General features: G+C 34.6%; 1 protein-coding gene across 3 annotated transcripts; it reads right to left on the bottom strand.

The window, feature by feature from the left end:
* Positions 1–1,912: 1,912 nt before the first annotated feature.
* Positions 1,913–19,291, bottom strand: LOC125870499 (probable transmembrane GTPase FZO-like, chloroplastic). Of its 3 annotated transcripts, none has more exons than XM_049550943.1 (11): positions 18,627–19,291; positions 17,281–17,837; positions 17,104–17,172; positions 16,523–16,714; positions 12,676–12,807; positions 6,181–6,267; positions 5,618–6,058; positions 5,355–5,522; positions 4,237–4,467; positions 3,082–3,197; positions 1,913–2,364 (listed from the first exon to the last, which is right to left on the bottom strand). In XM_049550943.1, the coding sequence occupies exons 1-11, from the start codon at positions 19,108–19,110 to the stop codon at positions 2,082–2,084; spliced, it is 2,760 nt and encodes a 919-aa protein (XP_049406900.1). In that variant the 5' UTR covers positions 19,111–19,291; the 3' UTR covers positions 1,913–2,081. The 3 variants fall into 3 exon arrangements, with proteins under 3 accessions (XP_049406900.1, XP_049406902.1, XP_049406901.1); XM_049550945.1 differs by having other exon boundaries at positions 17,281–17,815; positions 18,627–18,863; XM_049550944.1 differs by lacking the exon at positions 1,913–2,364 and adding an exon at positions 2,677–2,971.
* Between the last annotated feature and the right edge of the window lie 1,972 nt (positions 19,292–21,263).

Here is a 21,263-nt window from a genome sequence, read left to right as displayed (position 1 = left end):
CCCCCCCCCCCCCCCCCCCCCCCATTTCTCTTGTGCTTTTCAACCCAACCCAAAATTAGTCTTATAAGTAAATCATTTAAGCAACTTCAACAGGAAAAAAAAACTCAAGTTAGAATTAAGGTTAAACTCTAGTAATTGTAATATCATCCTACACCGCGCTTGGATCGGTTTTAATTCATTAAAATTCTTTTTTTTATAAATTCATTCGTCTAAATTTTCACGTCTTTTAAGGTAGATGAGTTTAAACATTGATCCCTATTTTATTTAAACTTTAGATTGTTTGCTTTATTTTTTAGATAACTAAATTCACTTATTATAAATAATTAATTATAATGGTAACTTTTTAGGTGACTTGATTGTTAAAAAGAATAATATGTCCAATATACTAAGAGCATCACATGGCTAAAAGGTTTCATTTGTTTAAATCACCGACCAAATGATGTCCTCTTAGCACTTACTACATAAAAACAACGAAAATTGATTTATCACTAATTTCCTAAGCAAGCCCCTATTAAATAGTCCAAACGTGGCATCTAGAGGTGTAAAGAGTCCCAACATTTCTTTGCCTTTAGAATGTAACCTCAACATTGGTCAATCTTTTCATTAACCTCATCATAGTTAATTAATGTATAGAAACCATCACTTCAAGAAAAAGATTGTTTTGATTCATTTAGCACCAAAGGATGTGGCTAATAAGTCAATGATGAGGTCGAGAATCGTGGCTTCAAGTAAATAGGAAAAGATTCAGATACGTCATCGAATTTTGAGAAAAAACTCATTTATGTCATTAGTTAGAAATTTGATTCATTTATGTCATTTCTGTTTGATAAAAAAAACTTATCTATGTCATTGTTGATTACTAAAATGATATAGATGGATTAAATTTTTAACAAATGATCTAAATGAACGTGTTTCTTCAGAGAGAAAAAGATGGGAAGAAACAAAAGTAACAAGAAATTAAAACAAAAAAATCTTATTTTTTCCTGCTAATAAACCTGTCAAAAAGGAAAAGCTGACCCCTTCCTCAGAGAAAGGCAAAAATAGCTAAAATCAATTAAGAAATTTGTTCCATTATTTTCTATTCATACACTATAGCTAAACAGCCTTGTACTGCTGGTTAAGAAGATGTCTCCTTAACCAAATTACGCATCAATTTGCTACAAATATCCCTCCCTTTGATCTCCTGGCTTTATTGTTTTTGGTTTTATTGATAACTCTTGTTCCTATAATCACACTGGTCGACCAACCTTCTCTCTCAAGCAACATATGCATGCACATTTAGATCTTAATTAAAACAAAACTTAAAATAAGACACAGTTAAAAACACTTTTATAAAGGTCTAAATTTTAAGATTAAGGTACCCGTTCATGGCTGACGCTTGTTGATGCTCAACGATTTTCCCTCTCTTGCCTTTTCTGAGTGGACTTAAATTCTATAGATGCACGTCCAATGTAAAAGAATTTATACAAGTATACCGCTATATGATATTTACAAATAAATCTCTATGGCAAGCATATATTAAAAATTGTTAAAAACAATAGCAATAACCAATACATAGAATATCACGTAGGACGCGTGTCTACTTGTTTCCAAATTAAGTGCCTACTTGTAAGTACACACTCAAATTTAGAGGCATAGTTAGGTTCCATTTTAGCATCGATAACAGTGAAAAAATGTTATGCTCCTACCGGGCATAGAAAGGTTATGAAGACCCTACACCCAGCAAATATAGTCATGAAAGTTCAGTCCACTAAGCGAGAGAGAAGTTGCTCAAGTGGTAAGCGCCCTCCACTTCAACCTTAAGCAATTTGAAGTGAACCTTTGTCACAAACCAAAAAAAAAAAATCCCTGATGACATGTTATACTAATTGGTCCCCAATATTCTTTCAGATATCAAATGCTTATTACAGAAATGTCATTCAATTCCAGATAATTTCTGTCAGTTTAATCAGATTGCTTATACATTAATAATTACAATCTTGCCATGAAATTGTGTGGACACTATATATAGATATTACAACAGCCTATGTGAAAGAATTATTAGCTCCAAAAAAAGAAAAAGAGTAAAGGGACTCCACCTGTTATGAAACATGGAGATTTTGGATATCAATTCGCAATGATTTCAGTTTCTTCTCAATAATTGTCAATTCTTCTGCAGTCGCCAAAAGTTCATCCAGTCTGTTTTGAGCTCTAACTTGATATGGCTTACCGATGAGTTTTACAAAGTCCTCCACATTTCTAGTTGTCTCCAAGAGATCCTTCTGCATAGCCTCTTCGAGTTCACGTGCAAGGCCATCAGCAGTCCTCTTTACTTTATTTACCACTTGCTGTCTCCGGGATGAGAAGTTGGAGACCGCCAATAAACTATAAAAGGGACAGTTTTTTAATTATGATACAAAACAAACAATTGCTGAAGGTAGGGGGGAAAATCCTATCAAATAAAAGATAATTCGTAACATTTCTCCAGACATGCAGAAACTCGAGAGCAATCAATATTACTGACAATGTTACATAACAGTAATTAAGCTTTAAATAGATATTCCCAATCCAAAAGTCACTCTCTTATACACAGAAAACAAAAATTACAGACTTTTAATTGGAACAAAAGGAACAGGATTACACATGTTCAGATCAGGATCTACATTATGACATTAAAACTTGCTTAAATTAGTGCACTCATTATGAACATTGAATTGCCAGGAAACAGGAATCTTTGACCTCTATGAGCGAGCAGTTAACGACCAATTACAATATATTAAAACAAAACTAGAAGCTCTAACTGACTTAATGTTAGGTAAATCCACCAAGTGCACTGAATAGGCTCTGAGTAGACAACCTAGGATGTTCCAATGGGATAGTAATCTATGTGCCCAACAAATCACATCACCTCTCAAATAACAGAACACATATCAGAGCTACTATTAACATTATGAATTGAGTCATCATCCAAAAGCATTGGATGTTATGCAACCTATACAAGCAGCAAAAAGTTTTGGAAATCCTCATAAACGATTAAAGACGCAACACTTTGAGAAAATTAAAGACATATTAGAAAATTTAAATTGAAAATAAGAGGATTACCCGCCAGCAGAACAAAGGCCAAGCGCAAGGAGATCTTCTAATGTGGTTTGAAGAACAGATGTCAGAAGCGACGCTGATAAACCAGCTGCTCCAAGACCACCAAAAGTACCCAAGAACTGAAAAATGAATGAGCTACCCTCAGAAATTTGTTTTACGTTAGTCATATTTTAAATAACATATGTATCCTTCAAAACTATGGACACCTCTACTCATCATATTGCACACCCCACAAATGGCTTTGCAAAAGACCTAGAAAGCAAAAGATGAACTTTGTGACTGATTTCCTCTCCTAACTATCTCGAATCTTTACAGGACATGAAAAGAGGTCAAACTCTCTAAAAATGTGAAAAAAAATATAAGCTATCACCTAACTGGAAATAGAACGGCGAAATGTGGTTTTATTGGGGATTAAACTAGACAGATGAGCTTAAAACAATAGGATATTATTAGTGCTGATCTCTACTTCCAATAAAGCATCTGATTTGGTCTTCCAGATACACAAAAACCTACACATTTTTGGCTATTATTCATAGAAAATTCTATTCCAGAATCAAAGATAAGCATAGAACTTGAGAAAAAATTGAAATATGTGAGCAAAGGCAAAAAAGGCATCTTTATTTGACACTAAGAAACAATAACACAATTCTCCCCCTCCCTTGTCTGTGAGAGAGACGAAGAAAGCTCCACGAGGCTTCTCAAAGAAAAAAACTCCACACTTACCTCTGTCTAAATCTACTACCACAGATGACATATTTCTACCGATTTTACCTGATTCCCCACTCCCAAAAGGGAAAAGATTCCAACTGTTAGAAAGAAGAAACAAAGAATGTATAGCCAAAAGAAGCATATCTTGGCAGAAAATGATATTAGAAAGATGTCACTACCCAACAACACACAACCATACCTAATTATCTAATGAGGTCATGATGTTATTAAAATAGGTTGTTAAGGGTTGGGAGGTTTGCTATCTTTTTTATTTTATTTTATTTTGGGCAGGGGGGAGGGTAATGAGGCAAAGAAAGGATATACTATATAGTATAAACATGCAAGTGATAACTGACTTTAAACATGTCAAAATCAGTAACTTAACGGGGTCCAAACACCAGTAGAAAGCACAAACCAGTTCAGTTAATTAGCATTAGCAGAAAGACGTACCACTTCACGAATATCTCTCTCGAGCAATTTTGAAGCAGCTGCAGCACTGAAATCCTCTATGACACTTATGGTAACTTCAGATTTTCTATCCAGCACACCAGTTGTGCCTAACTCAATTTGGTCAGACGGATTAACCAATGAAGTCCATCTTTTTTCGAAAGACTGCTTATAGAATTGTACTTCCTGGTCCCTCTTTGACTGTAACCACTTAGTGTACTCCCCGAGAAGGTTCTGCAATCAAAGATCATTTTCGGCTATGAAATTAAGGTCTGTACTAGGATACTGGGATAACACTATTATAAGTAGAAGGAAGATCGAAGAAGGAAGAAAAGGAAGACCAAAAGGCGTCCATACCACTGGCTTAGGCACAAAAAGGTCACTATCAAATACAAGTCTAAGAGTTTAGCCCAATTAGAATATTGAAACCTACCTAAAATTTCCTGATGTGAAAAAGAAAACATACTCATGCACCTAAATTGAATCGAATACTTCCTGGAATTGAATACTTCATTCCAGGAAAAATCAACAGGAGTTATCTTCACTAGAAGAAATGAAGCAACCAAAAGAAAAATCCCATGCCCCACCCAACTAGAGGCTAGATGAGAGAAAAAGACAGTAAACTAACTTACCAAATGAATTAGAAGCAAGATAATATTATAAGCATTTATTGATATACCCACATCTGATCCATGTGGAATAAAAGGGGTTGATCACTTTGCCTTCAAATCCAGAAGGCAAGTTTGCAGTAGTTATGCCTGCTGCACGTAATTTTTTCACATGCACGTATACAATCACAACAAATGTCATAGGAGGCTATCTTTCCAAATTAGGTTCAGAGATCTTCATTTAATAACCAGTATAATTCAAAATTGGAAATATCCACTTTCACATGGTGGAAATAGAAGGGAAAATAACAAACTATGATCAACTAATTCAATCATACTTCTAATTTGCTAATAGCTGGAGAGAATGACCAAGTCAAACTACAACAGTGCTACTTTGACTTCCGATAGCAAAGGAGAAAAGAGGACAGCTATTAACTTATTAAAAAAAGAAAGAAAAAAAGAGGACAACTGAGCTCAACTCTGATCAGTCACAGCAGAGAATAATGCACTCACTTGTCCTTCAAGAACCGCTTGACCAAGTATGTCATTTTGGACATTAATGGTGGCTGGCATTTGAGTAGAGTTTTCTCCTCTGAATACATATGTAGCGACAAGATCAACATTTGACAGTTGTAACGTTGATTCTACAAGCCGGACAACACGTGCTTGAGCAGAGTTTATCTGCATGTTAGTGCACAAAGTCTATAAGGACACATGCCATAGGTTAGTGAAAAACATGAGGATTGATATTAGTCACAACGATATCAACCCCATACCAGAGATAGAACCTGCCTCTTCCACAAAATGCTATCAACTTCCAGCTTCTTTGTGCACTCTTCTACGCTGTTGACAAGATCCTCAACAAACAGCAAGTCTTGTTCGGCTTGCTGACATTCTTGTCTCACAAGTCCTTGACAAGCTAAAAGTAGTTGTTCTGCAATGGCAATTGGAGTTTCAAGCTTCAGCTTCATTCTCTCAATTCCAGTACTTGTGGATGAATCCAAAAAGCTAGACAAGTACTTCTCAAGCTCATAGAAGCTCTTGGTTTTCCAGTGAGAATCATTATTTGAACTCCCATTGTTTTGACTAAGGGCACCATCAAAAGTAGAAAGCTTTGATTCAAGAGCGAGCCGTGCAGATACTGGATACAGTGTTACGGATTCTGTATTCAGCAATTTCCGTGTATTTTCTTTGATAAATGCAATGGCCTCCTCCAACTATATCATGAAAAAAATAAGAATAAATGACTTCAATCAAAATGGTCCAGTTTTTATATCCGTGTATAGTAAGAAATTATTTTCTCACTCAACAATATCACAACAGCAAGTGTATGACCAACCTCGCCGTTATTCTTGTATATGTCAGACTTGTTCAGCACAAACACGACCTTCTTACTCCACTGCTGAGTGTAACGCAGAAAACTAACCTGATGAGCACCAGAATTGCAATTGAGATTAACTTTTGGCAAAAGAAGACCAAAAGGAAGACATTACATATCCCGAAAATCACAAGAAATTGAACTCTTTTTTCTAAACTATAAGAAGGGGCAAGACATTAATAAGTAGGTCTAGATGACAATTTAAACATTGTTGCTATCTGCTTGTATTTTGCCGACTAATATTATTTTTGTTATACATAACTATAGTCTAATTACTTTTTCGTTACAAAAGTTAATTTTCTAACTGAAATAAAATAAATCAAAGTCGTAGTTTATTCGATCAAGCTAAAACTTGGATGATCATCCATAAAATGTAATCCTGTAAATTATCAAGGAAATTGGGCAAATGTTTTGCTTAATATTGTTTATGTGAATTTAATTTTTAAGGAATCATGACGGGGTATGTTATTTGTTTTCTTTACCAAAAATGATCCGCCGAACTTGTATGGATAAGAATGAAAATACTAAAACAACCCTCTTTTGTCAAAAAGGGAACGTTCTAAATTAATTGTCATCAATTAAGTAACTAGTCAATTAATTAATTAGACGGTTAGGATTTGCAAAAAGTTGTAAAAACTATTAAAATTGTCTCAATTTTTTATACAATCTTACCAAACAAGCAAAAGCTCATAACAAAAATATAATACACTATCACAAAGTTATTCTAAAAAAAATACAACATTGGCCATGAGAATTTTTCACTTTTTTCTGGAAAATTTTCACTTTTTTTTTTAAAAAAAATAAGCGGTTGGCCATGAAAATTCCAAATACAACTTGAAATTGTATTTGGAATTTGAGAAACACTCAAAACCCTGTATTCACTTTCACTATATTTTTCTTTTTACAAATTTACCCTAATTTTTTTCCTTTTTATAAAAATAACCCCATTTAAATTCTTTTTTTTTAATTCTATTTCATGTTTAAATCATATTTCATGTTTTTTAGAAAAAGTACATTCAAACAACCAAATATTATTTGCAAAAATTATAACCAAACACAACAGCATCTTCAACTCCAAATTCAAAAATTCCAAATAAAGTAAAAAAATATTTGTAATAGTACGTAGTAGCTCGTATATGGGATTTAATCTATGACATTATGTGACTATCTATTTTGAGATATTACTCTTTTAGAGAAAATTTGATTGTATGTTTGAGGGAAACTAATCGAGTTGGGTGATTTTGCTAGTTCTTAGACGTTGGGGGTAAAAACCATATTTGGAAAAAATACATTCAAATTCTAAATATTTTTTGCAAAAAGTAAAGTCAAACACAACTCCAACTCCAACTTTAAAAATTCCAAATAAAGTGATTTATTATTTTGTTTTTGTGGTCAAGCGCCCACTAAACTTCTAGAAGTAATAATCTCATCAAAGCTACTTCAACACCTAAAAGGCTCAAAAATCACCCACCCCCTCCTTAACACATGGGTGTTGTAACAGCAAAAGGAGCATCTTTGATCATAGTATTTTTGCTGCCTTACTTTGGCAAAAATATTCAAGAGCTGTATACGATGACTTTGGCAAGATTATGGTTTATAAGACAAAGTGAGTTTGTAAAACCCTCAAATCAGTATAATGCCAGAGGTAATGCCTAATGAAGGAGAAAGGTCCCAGTTCAAGTTTAGTCAGTTTGTGATAGTAAAAGGCGCAGGTAGAGAATATTGAGGCCCTAGCACAGGTGTTGAATTGGCAAATTGCAAAGTTGGGGCTCTTCCTACAACTCATCTTGGTTTACCGTGAGGAACATCTAACAAAAACCAATCAGCTTGGAATCCAGTGATAGAGGTACTTATCAAAAGGGAAAGAGGAAGTATTAATCAAGAGCCTACTATCGAGTATCCCCACATATTTCAGGTTTTTGCTACACGCTCACGGCAGTGTTACAGAGAAGTTGCATAAACTTCAGCGGGCTTTTTTCTATGGCATGGAGATTTCAGGTAGGTGTAAATGCTCTTTGGAGCGGAGTGATAACGAAGAAGCAAGCTGTTTTGGAAGGTGGTGGAGGACTAAGAGTGTTTCACTTCCCTATGGTAGTGCGCTATGGAGAAATATTTTGAAGAGGTGGAAGGAGCTATAGGGAACACATCATTCAGGGTGAGGAATGGAGACATATGTGGTACGGGAACAACATTTTCAGATGACACTTCCAAACATGTAAGAATCTCATGCCAAAAAGAGATGTCAGTCCAACAACTATGGAGTCTGCAAGGTGGAGAAGAGCATTGGAATTTGAGGTTTAGGAGGACTTTGCAAGATTGGAGCACAAAGAGTTTCAAAGTTTGGTCCAATTCAAAATAAAAAAAGAGTTCCAAAGTTTGCTGGAATTGCCTCACAACCAAAGCACTACGCTGGATAACCATGTATGGAGATGAGGGACAGGAATAACGACATTTTTCTATTAAGTCCCATTATGAGAAGCCTCTGATAAGGGAGGTGTCAGCTTTTCTACATATTTCAGTACAGATCCCTAGTGTATCAAGGAACAAATGTTTTTTTTCGCTTGGATAGTTGCGAAGGGGTTGAACTTGAAGGCAAAGAACTTGAGGAAGAGAAAGAGGAAGATTACTTGTGTTAGTTGGTGTTTAGTTGGACTTTTAGAAGATGGATAGGAAGAAGCAGCGCATGAAATGTTTCTCCTCTAGCACTTTGTGGACCATATGAAGAGAGAAATAAGAGAGCTTTTGATGGAGTAGAGAAGGATTTTGTACATTTGAGGAATAGCCTCTAATCCTTAGGCTCATTCAGTTACGGAATAAAGTTGTGCAGGCTATGTTGCTCGAATTCTACAAAAATAATGTTGTACCCGTGGCAAATCTTCCGAAAATGCACTACTTTTGGAGGATTGAACATGCACTTGGAGGTATATTTGAAGATTCTGAGCAACATAGATTGCGGATTATAATACTGGGATTTAATAGTCCATGTATTATTTGGTGTATATATGCATTTTTATTTCAATGTTTGGTTATTGTATTTATTAGAATATGAATAGGTTTATACAATCCTATTAGAATAGGAATAGGTTTATACAATCCTATTAGAATAGGAATAGGAATAGAAATAGAAATAGGAATACTAAATAGTATCCTACTTGGTAAAGGATTGTATTCTAGGGTCTATAAATAGGGTCTCAATGTAATAGTGTAAACAAAACAACAATTCAATAATATTTTTTTCCTATATTTCTCACATGGTATTAGAGCCTCTACGATCTTGGTAGAAAATCAAAGAGCTTCCACTGCCGGCGGGGGGCACCCATATATGTTGCCCGTCCGGCCAATGAGTATGTTAGCAAAAGTTGGGTCACCGTGTATCTTTCTGGTGACTATTTTCTCATATCTAATTTGTGTAGTACCGTGCCATCATTCCGGTGACTATTTTCTTATATCTAATTTGTGTAGCATTGTGCCATCATTCCGGTGACTACTTTTTCATATTTAATTTGTGTAGCGCCGTGCCATCATTCGGTGACTACTTTTTCATATTTAATTTGTGTAGCACTGTGGCATCATTCCAGTGATTACTTTTTTATATATAATTTGTGTAGCACTGTGCCATCCTTCCGGTGACTACCTTTTTTTTGCATATCTAATTTGCGTAGCACCGTGCATCTCTCCGGACTACTTTTCATATTTAATTTGTGTAGTACCGTGGATTTTTCCGAACTATTTTCTCATAGCTGAGTTGCATAGCATCATGTGTCTTTTCAGTGACTCCTCAGATTTGATTAGCATAGTTCCATTCGTCTTTCCGATGACTCCTCAAATCTGATTTGCGTAGGGTTGTGCCATCATTCCAACCCTCCCCATATAATTTTTCTTTTTCAGCAAGGTCGTGCCATCATTTCGAACTATCCTATATAATTTCTATTTTCTAGTTGGGTCGTGACATCATTCCGACCCTACCCATATAATTTTATTTCTTAGATTGTGACCACTTTTAGCCATCAAATCTAATACTCCGGCATATGAGCATGTTTTGGGCAGTTTTTCGGTGACTTGTTTAATATCGACTGCCTATTGATTCCAACATGAACCATGTACTTTATACTAGATTTTGAACACTTACAATGTTTGCTGCATTATGAAGAAGTCTATATAGAGCAACCACCTAATTTTGTTGCTTAGGGGGAGTTTAGTAGCCTTGTATGTTGATTACGTAAGTCACTCTATGGTCTGAAACAGTCTTTGCAAGCTTGGTTTTGGAAGTTCCAACACTGTAATTTTATCACTCTGTGTTTTATCGGCATTATGCATCAAATTCAGTATTTCATGAGAAGATCAAGCACATTAAAATTTATTGTCAATTTTGTGAAGTCGAGTGATCAACTTGCAGATATCTCACCAAGCCCCTCATCGGTCCTCGTGTTAATTACATTTGTAACAAGCTAGGTACATGAATTGTATGCACTAGCTTGAGGGGGAGTGTTAGAATATGAATAGGTTTATACAATCCTATTAGAATAGGAATAGGTTTATACAATCCTATAAGAATAGGAATAGGTTTATACAATCCTATTAGAATAGGAATAGGAATAGAAATAGAAATAGAAATAGGAATACTAAATAGTATCCTACTTGGTAAAGGATTGTATTCTAGGGTCAATAAATAGGGTCTCAATGTAATAATGTAAACAAAACAACAATTCAATAATATTCTTTTCCTATATTTCTCACAGTATTAAAAATGGAATATGCCTTGTATAATCTGAAATGTGTCTTGAGTTTAACATGGATAAGAAGTTGTTTCCAGCTATAACCTTGGCTTTGCATTCTCAAAGCCATCAGCTTCTCACTTATTAGAAAAACTCCAATTTGAATAAAAGGATTATTTCATCTAGTTCACCAAACCAAACGACCACTTATTTCTTTTTGGAGCACCCACAAGGTTTCTATATGTGTACAGGATTGGATGTCTTTCATAGAAAAACCATTTCTTTTTGTGAGGTTTTCTACTTTTTGGTATACTTCTTTTATACGGGCCCTTGTTTCTTGCCCCTTCTTAATATAATAATTTTATTACTTGACCAAAAAGAAGTGATGATCAAAGCGTATGAAAGACTTTCTGTTTGGACAAAATAGAGTATTACACAATCATTATTTTCTAACACATACAAATTTAGTCACAAGTCAAAGCAGAGCTTCCAGATGATCCCTCAAAGAACTAGCCAGACTACCGAGAAATCATTTTGCTTCAGTAATAGGAGTAACACTTTTCTGCTTTATGGTTTCCTTAACAGTAAGGTCCAGTCAGTGCTTCCATAGTGTAACTGGAGCATAGAATTTCCAGAGAATGCACATAAATACATGAGTGTCTGATACAATTATGGACCGACACAAATATGAAATTGGTCGGCATTAGCACTTAAACGTCTGCAACTAACGGATCCTAATAGTCAGTATTCGCTATAAATTCAGTAAATAGTAAATGCTAAAAGCAAAGCAGCATGGAGAATATCACATTGTCTTTTACTGTCATTATATAAAGCAGGTGGCAAGAATTGAATTGCAACAGAGGTTTTATAAATCCTTAAGAATACTACAGCACCGAATCACATCTGAACTGTAGATTGAGATAACAAGTCTGAGATTTCTTGGGGACGGAAGGTATATATGTCGCTAATGAAGCTCCGGTGACATCTAAAAGATTTCCAGAAGACCAGTCCTTAGTTTCCTTAAGCACCACAGCTCTTCCAATAAACGGGCAATTGTTTTACCAAATCCAATCTAGCTACAACACTTGAGCATGAAATGTAAAGGTTGCTTAAAGGTGGCTGGCCAGTGCTACCACAAGAAAATAGCTTTTCTTGCTCATTCCCAATTGGAGGTGCTCTTTCCACCATCCCACAACTATGACACTTAAACCTAGTTTGTCAGAATTGACTGAGAGGAAAAGGTTGTCTCTTTGAGCCATAGTGAACAAAAACCAATATGCATGTAGTAAAAAACAAGATTTCCTTTTGGTAAGTTACTTAAATGCATAACCCTATGGAGTACTCCCTCCATCCCATTTTATGTGATGTTGTTTCACCAGGTATGGCGTTTAAGAAAGGAAAAAAGATTTTTGAAACTTGTGGTCTAAAACAAGTCATAAATATTTGTATGGCTATAAATAAAATAATATTGTTTCTAAATATAGAAAGAAATCATTCTTGGGACAGAGGGAGTAATGCAATGGTAAAATTTTACTTGTCTTTCTTGATTGTTTGAGACAAGTGAACAAAATTGTGATACTCTTGCTACGAAAAGTTGAAAGCAGAAGCAATCCTACCTTAATCTCCAGAAACCCAAAGTCCTCACTCTTGAGGGGCAACACAAGCAAGCCACAAACAAGGTCCTAGATTCTGTAACCTTAAAAATACTGAAGTGGTACTCATACAAGTGACAAAACCATACCTCACTTTCAGTTAATGGTCGATCAGCAGACATGAGAAACAGAAGCAGATCTGCACGAGGCACAAATTCCTCCGTCAGCCTTTGTTGCCTTTGAAGAATCACATTCGTTCCTGGAGTATCAACAATAATCATCTGCCAGAATAAACAACAAAAAGATTAGAGAGCCAGGCATGGAAATTAAGAACTCAAATCAAGCTGTAAGGAGGCTAATATCATAGAGAGACAATCAATATTCGATTAGGCACTACAAAAGCAGAAAATTTGACTTTCTATGAAAGAGAACTCTACCGAATTGTAACATCTGAAATGTCTCCTTCAGACTACCGATTATAACCACCTTAGTGAGTTTCATACACCATTCATCTTTAGAATCTGAGACCACACAGGCATGTGAGGAGTTGCTCCAATCCATTTGAAGTCCAAATCTAATGTTTAGTGCCCATTTGTTTTTTTTTTTTGATTTGCACCGGGTGTCCGAGTCTCTTTGAGCCCCAACTAATCCCGGGGGTGCACAGGCCCTCGGCAAGGAGTTTCCCGCAAGTGCACCACGGTTAATTCAGGTTTTACCAGTCCGATGGCCCTCAGAAATTGTTTACACCTAGTGGGTTTCGAACTTGAGACCTTGAAAGGGAGCACACCCCAAGGCTCAAGTCAATTGCCAGCAGGCCAACCCCTGAGGGTTGTTTAGTGCCCATTTGTCCATGGATAATTTTCACTTTTTTCCAGAATTTTATTCTAGAAAACTGTTTGAAACTTTGGACATAGAAGTGTTACAGTTTTCCAGAATTCAACTTAATTGTCCGGAATTCGAAAAACTCCAAAAGGCTGTTTTCACTCCAAATCACTCATAAAAATTCAAAAACAATTCCAATTTGTATTTAGGTCCAAACACAACTCCAATTTTCAAATACCATTTTCAACTTGAAAATACTCCCTCCATCCCATTATATATGAGTTAGTTTGACACAGCACGGAGTTTAAGAAAGAAAGGAAGATTTTTGAATTTTGGTCTAAAATAAGTGATAGATATCTTTGTGGCTATAAATCATTTCATTAAGGATAAAATGTGCATTTTAAAGTTAAATTATCATATATCATACATATATATATATATATATATATATACACACACACATACATCTATATAAAAGAGAACCTTAGGATCGCCTACGTGGTGCCACCCCAAACCAGGATTCCCTTTTAATTTATTTATTCCATAACTAGTCTTCTCCTCCTCTCAGAAACCTTCACAACCGTCACCACCATCTTACAAATTAAGCCTCCATCAAATCTTCCATATGTATAAGTATCAGCCCTCCTTTGAACTTACTTAAGCAACTAATCGCCAGATAGGAATACCAGGCCACACTTAAGTTTAACAAACGGGTACCAGAATGAAGTATTGGGTCAAACTATGTGAGTTAGCTGGCTCAGATGAATATATAACAGTTATACCTTGAGAATTTTCTTTTTAATTTTGGAATTGTGAATGCTTCTCCTTTAATCCTATGTATACTTGCATTGTTGCATGCATTAGTTTACCGTTTCTCGGTAATCTTACTTCACCTTTGGTGATTTGAGTTAAATTATTTTTTTGTCTAGGGGTGGTACAATAAAGATTGAAGGTCAATGTCATTTATTAGAGCTTTGAATGAAATATGAAGAGCTGCGACTTTCATGAACAGTTGTGATTTTTCTGAAAAGTTGTGACTTTTATGAAGAGTTGCGACTTTAATGAAAAGTTGTGACTTCTATGAAATTTTGTGACCTTTCCGAAGGGTTGTAACTTTTCCAAAGAGTTGTGACCTTTCCGATAAGGCACAATAAGCATTTGTTACACTACCCTTTGTTGTCTATAAATAGAAGATCTTCTCTCATTTTAAAACAACGAAATTTTGAACTTCTTCTTCAACACAATTAAATATTCGTTTACTTTGCTCTTGTTGAGTGGCTGACTGACACCAGTGTTTTTGTGCAATACACTAGTGAATAGAATCGTTCTATCCTGAGATGATTTATTCCTTTAAACCTCGGGTACTAGAGGAGAATAATTTCCTTAAGGGGACACAGTGCATTCAGTGGGCTCGATTTTTTCCTTTCTGTTTCATTCTATTGTTAGAGACGTTGGTATGTCTTTTACAGTCATTAATTTATGCTTATGTTATTAATTGTTATTTTTGAGTACATGTTCTAAACTTTGTTGTTTATGTTTCTGCAAAGTTATTGTTATAAGTATTTGTTAGTATATATTAAATAACACACGTTAATTGAGTATTTTCACGCAAGTTTTCTCTACTGCAATTGTTGAAGGTACAATAAAAAAATCCCTTAAAGATATATACTACCATCTCTTGAAGACAAAATTCAAATTGGTATGCCATTGTAAGGACATAAAGACCTTAAAAATCTGACCGTACCTTGATGTGCGAAGTGAACCAGGAAAAGAAGACAAGAATTAATTAACTTTTGACATGGCTTCAAGGATGGCGCATCGGATGACCTATAAAGCAATATGACTAGACTGGAGCCACTTTTAATCCCAAAAACATAGATAACTACACAATGAATTAATTGTTCATGGATAGATTGTCAAGTTTACTGCAAGTTTTAAATACAATTTCTTGAAGTAATAGATGTGTTTCTCGACACTGCGATTGAAATAGAAGTGTAGTTTCAAATTGAACTCCATCACACTGGTACGCTGATTTTTAAAAAGCGTCCAAATAAACTGAATAGTTTTGTGTAATATTTTTCCATCTCAAATATATATAATTAGTTGAATTATTGTCCAATATGATACATTCTTCCTTTAATTTTCCATTTTAATAATTTCTTATGATACATTTAAATGGAGAACTTTAAAATGATATATGTAAAGCAAAAGGTAGGGCTGAACTTTCTACACGTTAAAATTAGAATATTTGTTCACTTTTTTCAGCCTTTTAAAATCACCAACGATTATTTATTTATTAAGAAATTTAATATCTCAGGTTGATGCTCATTTGATTCCCCAAAAATATCAAATAGTAACACTTCCTGGAAGCAATAGGATAAATTATAAAATTATTAATGTTCGTTGCTACGTAATCTTGTATGTAAGATAATATAGTGTTTTAGTTTTAATGACTGATAGGTTTTAAGTATTATTTTATAAATTCCGTGATATTAAATTCTCACGCGAGGCGCGGGTTTTTTACTAGTTACTTAATATAAAAGTGTGTCATTCTTTTTGGGACTGACTAAAAAGGAAAGTAAGCCATATAAATTGGGACAAAGGGAGTTCTACTTTTTCCCAAATTTCACAATTTTCATGTCCAAACGCCCACTTAATCTAGAACACAATTAACCCATATCAATTGCAAAATAATAAATATAGTGTACAATTATAAAAATGCACAGTTTAGGAAGCACCTACCATCTAGCATAAAAAAATCCAGCAAATTATGTGCCGAAAACCATTGGGATCAAATGCAAATGTGCAATAACTCTTTGAAACTGAAACTAGTAACAACTGGTGTGAAAATCATATGTGCCATAAATTATGAAACTTGAACAAACATTTGCATATAACAGCGTCATTAATGATTTACTAAGGTTAACAACCGCATAACAAACCAACATAATGATGTATAACTATAAAATGTGTCTCAAATCAGGCAACTACACATAGTCAATAAGTGAGGAACACAAAATGGTAAGTCAAATGAAGTCCCCCCGATATGTAGAAGATAGCATTGACATATTTACTTGCACATACAATTTTCCCACGTGAACTAGATTTCTAATTAAATTCATTGATAAAATGTAAAATTGGAAGTCATCTTAACGTTCAGACAAGACAACTCACCTCTTCAAGAACTGGAGCTGGCAAGTAGCAAACATATTGACCATCTGGGTGCCTTTCACAACGCTGTGACTCATCAACATCCGAATAGCGCAAAAAGGTTATCTCATTGGTTGTAGGAACAACCCCATCTTTCAAGTACTTTTTCCCAAGAAGAGCATTGATGAAAGTAGATTTTCCAGAATTGAATTCTCCCTAGTTTATCAAGAAATTGCATTCAGAAAGGAAAACAAAGAGGATGAAGAAACAGTAATAATAATGATTATGCTGAATGAGGTACTATATGTGGTCTTGAAAACACAGTAATATGGAGGAAGAGAAAGAGGCAGAGGCAGAGACGGAGACGGAGACAGAGACAGAGAGAAAAGGTCACAAATGCCAGAACCCGAAAATAGAGAAGTAGTGAGCCAAAGAAATAACAAGAAACATGCATAAACAGCAACTTCAGGTCTATAATATTTTAGTTTTATGCATTGCCTAAAATTTAGATTGGACCACAGAAGGAAATACTCATTTGAAATTCAGAGCTAATACCCATGCATATCCCTGGAACCAGAATTTGCTGAAGTTCAGCGCTCAATTACCACTATAACCAGTAAGAATGGTTCATCAAGTTGAGAAACAGCATCTTTGAGAAGTGAGATTTCCTCCATCTGCCATTTCAGTAATATCCCAGGTTAGTCTAAACAAGCAAACTGCTGACAGATGAATTATTATCTGTACCACAATTCAGCAGCTAAATTTTGACAAAACAAAATCACCATTGGAGCAGCTTTCTCAATAACATTTATGGTATCGAGCAAGACCAGTCTCTCTTTTTCCAGCAATTGTTGTTCTCTATCTCGTAAGTCTACAAAACCAGCCACCCCCTTCCTACCAGGAAAGCCATTTCCCAAGTCCGAATTAAGCTGGCTGTTACTTTGAGAGTTTTCCTCCGTTTTCTTCTTCAAAGCATATGCGCTGTAAAACAGTTTGCCAAAATCATCATCACTCACAGACCTCAAATCTTCCATCGAAACAACTAATCCACTAGCTCCTGATTCAAGTAAATTTGATGCTTCATTGAACAACTTTCGATCCCCAAGAGAACCAATCGTGACAAAAACAGGAATTTTCACATGCTCAAATACAGAGCTCACCAGCTCCTCAGGTTCTCTATTGACACCGACTTCATATATAAGAAAATCGGCTCCTTCAGAGTTCGAGGCATCCACTGCAGCGGCAGGTGTTTGTACAATTCTTGCTACCAAAGGAAGAACCACTAACTCTTCCGATTTTGAATCCATCATTGTGTTTCTGGCCACGATAGCAGGAAGATCTGTTAGAAAGGAGAATAGGTTATCCACAAGCAATGACTAATGCAGGCAGCTACTTAATTTAGACAGCACATCATGCATCTAGAAGATCAATTACAGATCTTGTTAACATTTGCATTCCAGCGAAGCCAAATGAATGAACCTAAAACTGAGTGCTAGTGATGGCTAACTGCAATTTGGTTAGGAATTCTCACCATTGTTCACGAAGTTTGAACTATTATTCAGACACATTAAGTTTCAGATTGAACCATTGTAGATGGTAATGAGCAACATTTCTTTCAATGAGTATGTAATAATCAATGTGTTACAAGTAAATAATTTCTCATTGCTTGGGTTGATCTGTAGAAACCAGCTTCATTCAACTGTCCCATCATGAATAATTCTACTGCAACTAGTAACATTTTTCATTTTGCAAGTAAAACTTCACTAGTACTAGTTGCTAAAAATTTATAAGAAATTTACTAGCAACTGGAACTAGTAACATTTAAACAATCACTCTAGAATATTAGATAAATGGTCATCCAGCTCATGTCGTATTTTTTAAAGATCACAACATTATGTAGCAAAAGATACTAGGATAAAAGCCTATAGGTATCAACCAATGACCTACTCCTCAATCCCAAACTAGTAGGATTCAGCTATAATGGCGATAAATTGAGGCCGACATCAAAAGTATGGCAAGGTAGTTTTTCATTTTCAACAATATTTATATGGAACATTATAGCACAAACTCACTGTGTAAGGTGAAGTACAAAATACAAAACGGTAGGTACAATGTAACACAACACAACCTTGATCAGAGAGCAAAACACCGCTGGCATTAACCGCGGCAGCAATATCAACACGTCCATCTATCAACAAGTAAGCCCTGCCTTTAATTACAGACTTCAACAAACACGCAGCCTCGTACAACTTCCCGCCGCTTGCTCCACCGCCACTGAGCACCACAACATCAACCCGACCCGAAATCGCCTGGTCTATCTCATTGACAACTGCTTCATCTCTCAATACATCTTCGCAGCTTAGCTTTAGCACTAAACCCGGCACTTTGATCTCCGGCCTCTTAAATCCACCAGGGAAAAGAGTTCTAGGAGTTTGCTCGGGTCGGTTTAGATTGTTAATCACGAGCTTGACATTATCCACACGGGAGTACACGGAGCTATTCGCGCAGTGGCGGCGACTCCGGAAGTGGAAACACTGGCGGCGCCTAGGGTGGGTAAAGAGAGGGCACGGTGGAGAGCGAACGCTAGAGTATAGAGTTTGTAGAGATACCATAGAGAATAATGAATTTCGCGTGCACGAATGCTGCGGATTTTCCGACGTAGGTGACGGCGGACCACGGCGGTGGAAGAGAAAGAGGGATGACGGCGAGGCCTTATCTTATCTAATTGTACTGTGCTCAGAAATCAGAATGAATCAATGGAGGAGCTTCAAGTAAAGCGCGAATTCTAAAACTAACTTCTTTGCTTAAAAAATAAATATTCAAAAATAATCTGTGCAAAATTTATTAGTATATTTTTCCTTCGTTAATAATCGGGTCATTCGCACGAATTTCATTATTTTTTGCTTGACTTTAATTTATGTCCTTCATCACTTTAAGTAATAAATTAGTAAACTAGTCAAAATTTCTAACATAATTATTAAAAATATCTATATTTTAAAATAATTATTAAAAAATCAATATATCAATATTTTAGTAAATATAATGTATTCTAATATAAGTTATTTACCGTCTTCTTTTTTTCTCAAATTGGGCCTACTTTTTTACCTCAAAAAGATCTCATTATCCACTTTTCTCTCTCTAAATTTTTTACCCACATTGTATCCTCTCTCACACAGATTTTTTCCCCCTTATTCACAAGTTTTTCAATCATTCTCTTTCATATTTTTTCGAAAATAAAAAATAAAAATTCTCTCTCATCTAATTTCCTCTTCTAATTGTTCTTCATTTTTTCTTCTTCCCCTTCTCTCTCTTGTGTAGCTTTCATTCTTTTTTTACCAAATCGTGATTTGTTTTCATATTTGAGATTTTGTAGATTGTAGTAATCTACATTGGCATTCATACATCATATATTTTTTTGATTATTTATACATTAATATTTAGTAATTTCAAAATTTTGCTTATAGGGGTTACTAATGCACAAGTGAATACGGATTTGGATTTAGATTTGGATTTGATGAACAAAAAATAAAATAAAAAAGGAACATAGCAGATGAAGAAGAAGAAAGAGAGAGTCAGAGAAGAAGATTGCAAAAAATTGTATTCATCCCAGAATTGTATTCATATTAATATTTATTTATGTTTTCTTTTACTCAACGTTTGTATTTTTATTAAGAACACGGATTTAGATTTGAATTTCTTGAACAAAAAATTGGAAAAAAGAAACATAGCAGACGAAGAAGAAGAAAGAGAGAGTAAGAGAAGAATGTTGCAAAAATTGTATTCATACCAGAATTGTATTCATATTAATTTTTGTTTGTTAATTGTTTTCTTTTACTCAACATTTGTATTTTTATTAAGAACATTGAGTTTCTTTTTTAGTTTGTAGTCATTCCAATAGGTATGCCAAATGAATTTGTATTTTCTAAGCATAGATGTATCCTATTCTTTTCACAATCAATTTGTATTTTTTTTTTTTAATATTGTATCCTTCCTCAACAAATTGTATTATTTCCACCATGTATGCTTTTTTTTTTCTAGAATCATGTATCCCTATTTCTTTCACAATCAATTTGTATTTTTTTAGAATATTGTATCATTCCTCAATAAATTGTATTATTCCACCATGTATGCTATTTTTTTCCAGAATCTTGTATCCCTTCATAAATCATATTCATATGTAATGATTAGATTATTGCGATACAATCAATAATATTTTGTAATACAAATAAAAGAAGAATATATTTGACAGTCATGTCTGGGATACAATTTTTAGTTTTCATTATGAAAGTAAAATACCAATTTTAATTTGAATGGTAAAGTGAACACATAAATTGTAAAAATTATTGGTATACAATTACGATGAAAACATAATAAAAAAAAGAAACTATTGATCCAATCGAATGAGAAAGGGGAATACTGAGAATTTTAAGTGATATGTTCCTTTTTTTTAAAAAAAATATTCTCTCCCCTGATTTTCTCCTTTCTGTTATTAAATAATTGTATTTTTGAAAATCAAACAAATAAAAAAAAATACATAAATCAGAGACATAACAAACTAAGATATTGACATTTTAAATAAATATTGAAAGTGTGGCTAAGGAATCCTATTAAATGTCAAAATCTTGACATTTTGAAAATTTTCCCAAAAAAAATGCGTTAAAATATCTTTGACGTCGGAAAAAATTATAATACAAAAGTTTATATTTTTGTATTGTAATATAACGAGTAATGTCGCTTTAACTCATACAAAACATATATATGTTGT

Source organism: Solanum stenotomum, chromosome 7 (genome assembly GCF_019186545.1).
Source record: "Solanum stenotomum isolate F172 chromosome 7, ASM1918654v1, whole genome shotgun sequence".
NCBI classification, from domain to species: Eukaryota; Viridiplantae; Streptophyta; class Magnoliopsida; order Solanales; family Solanaceae; genus Solanum; species Solanum stenotomum.
Note: the sequence above shows the minus strand (reverse complement) of the source record. Positions and strands in the feature narration are given on the sequence as shown.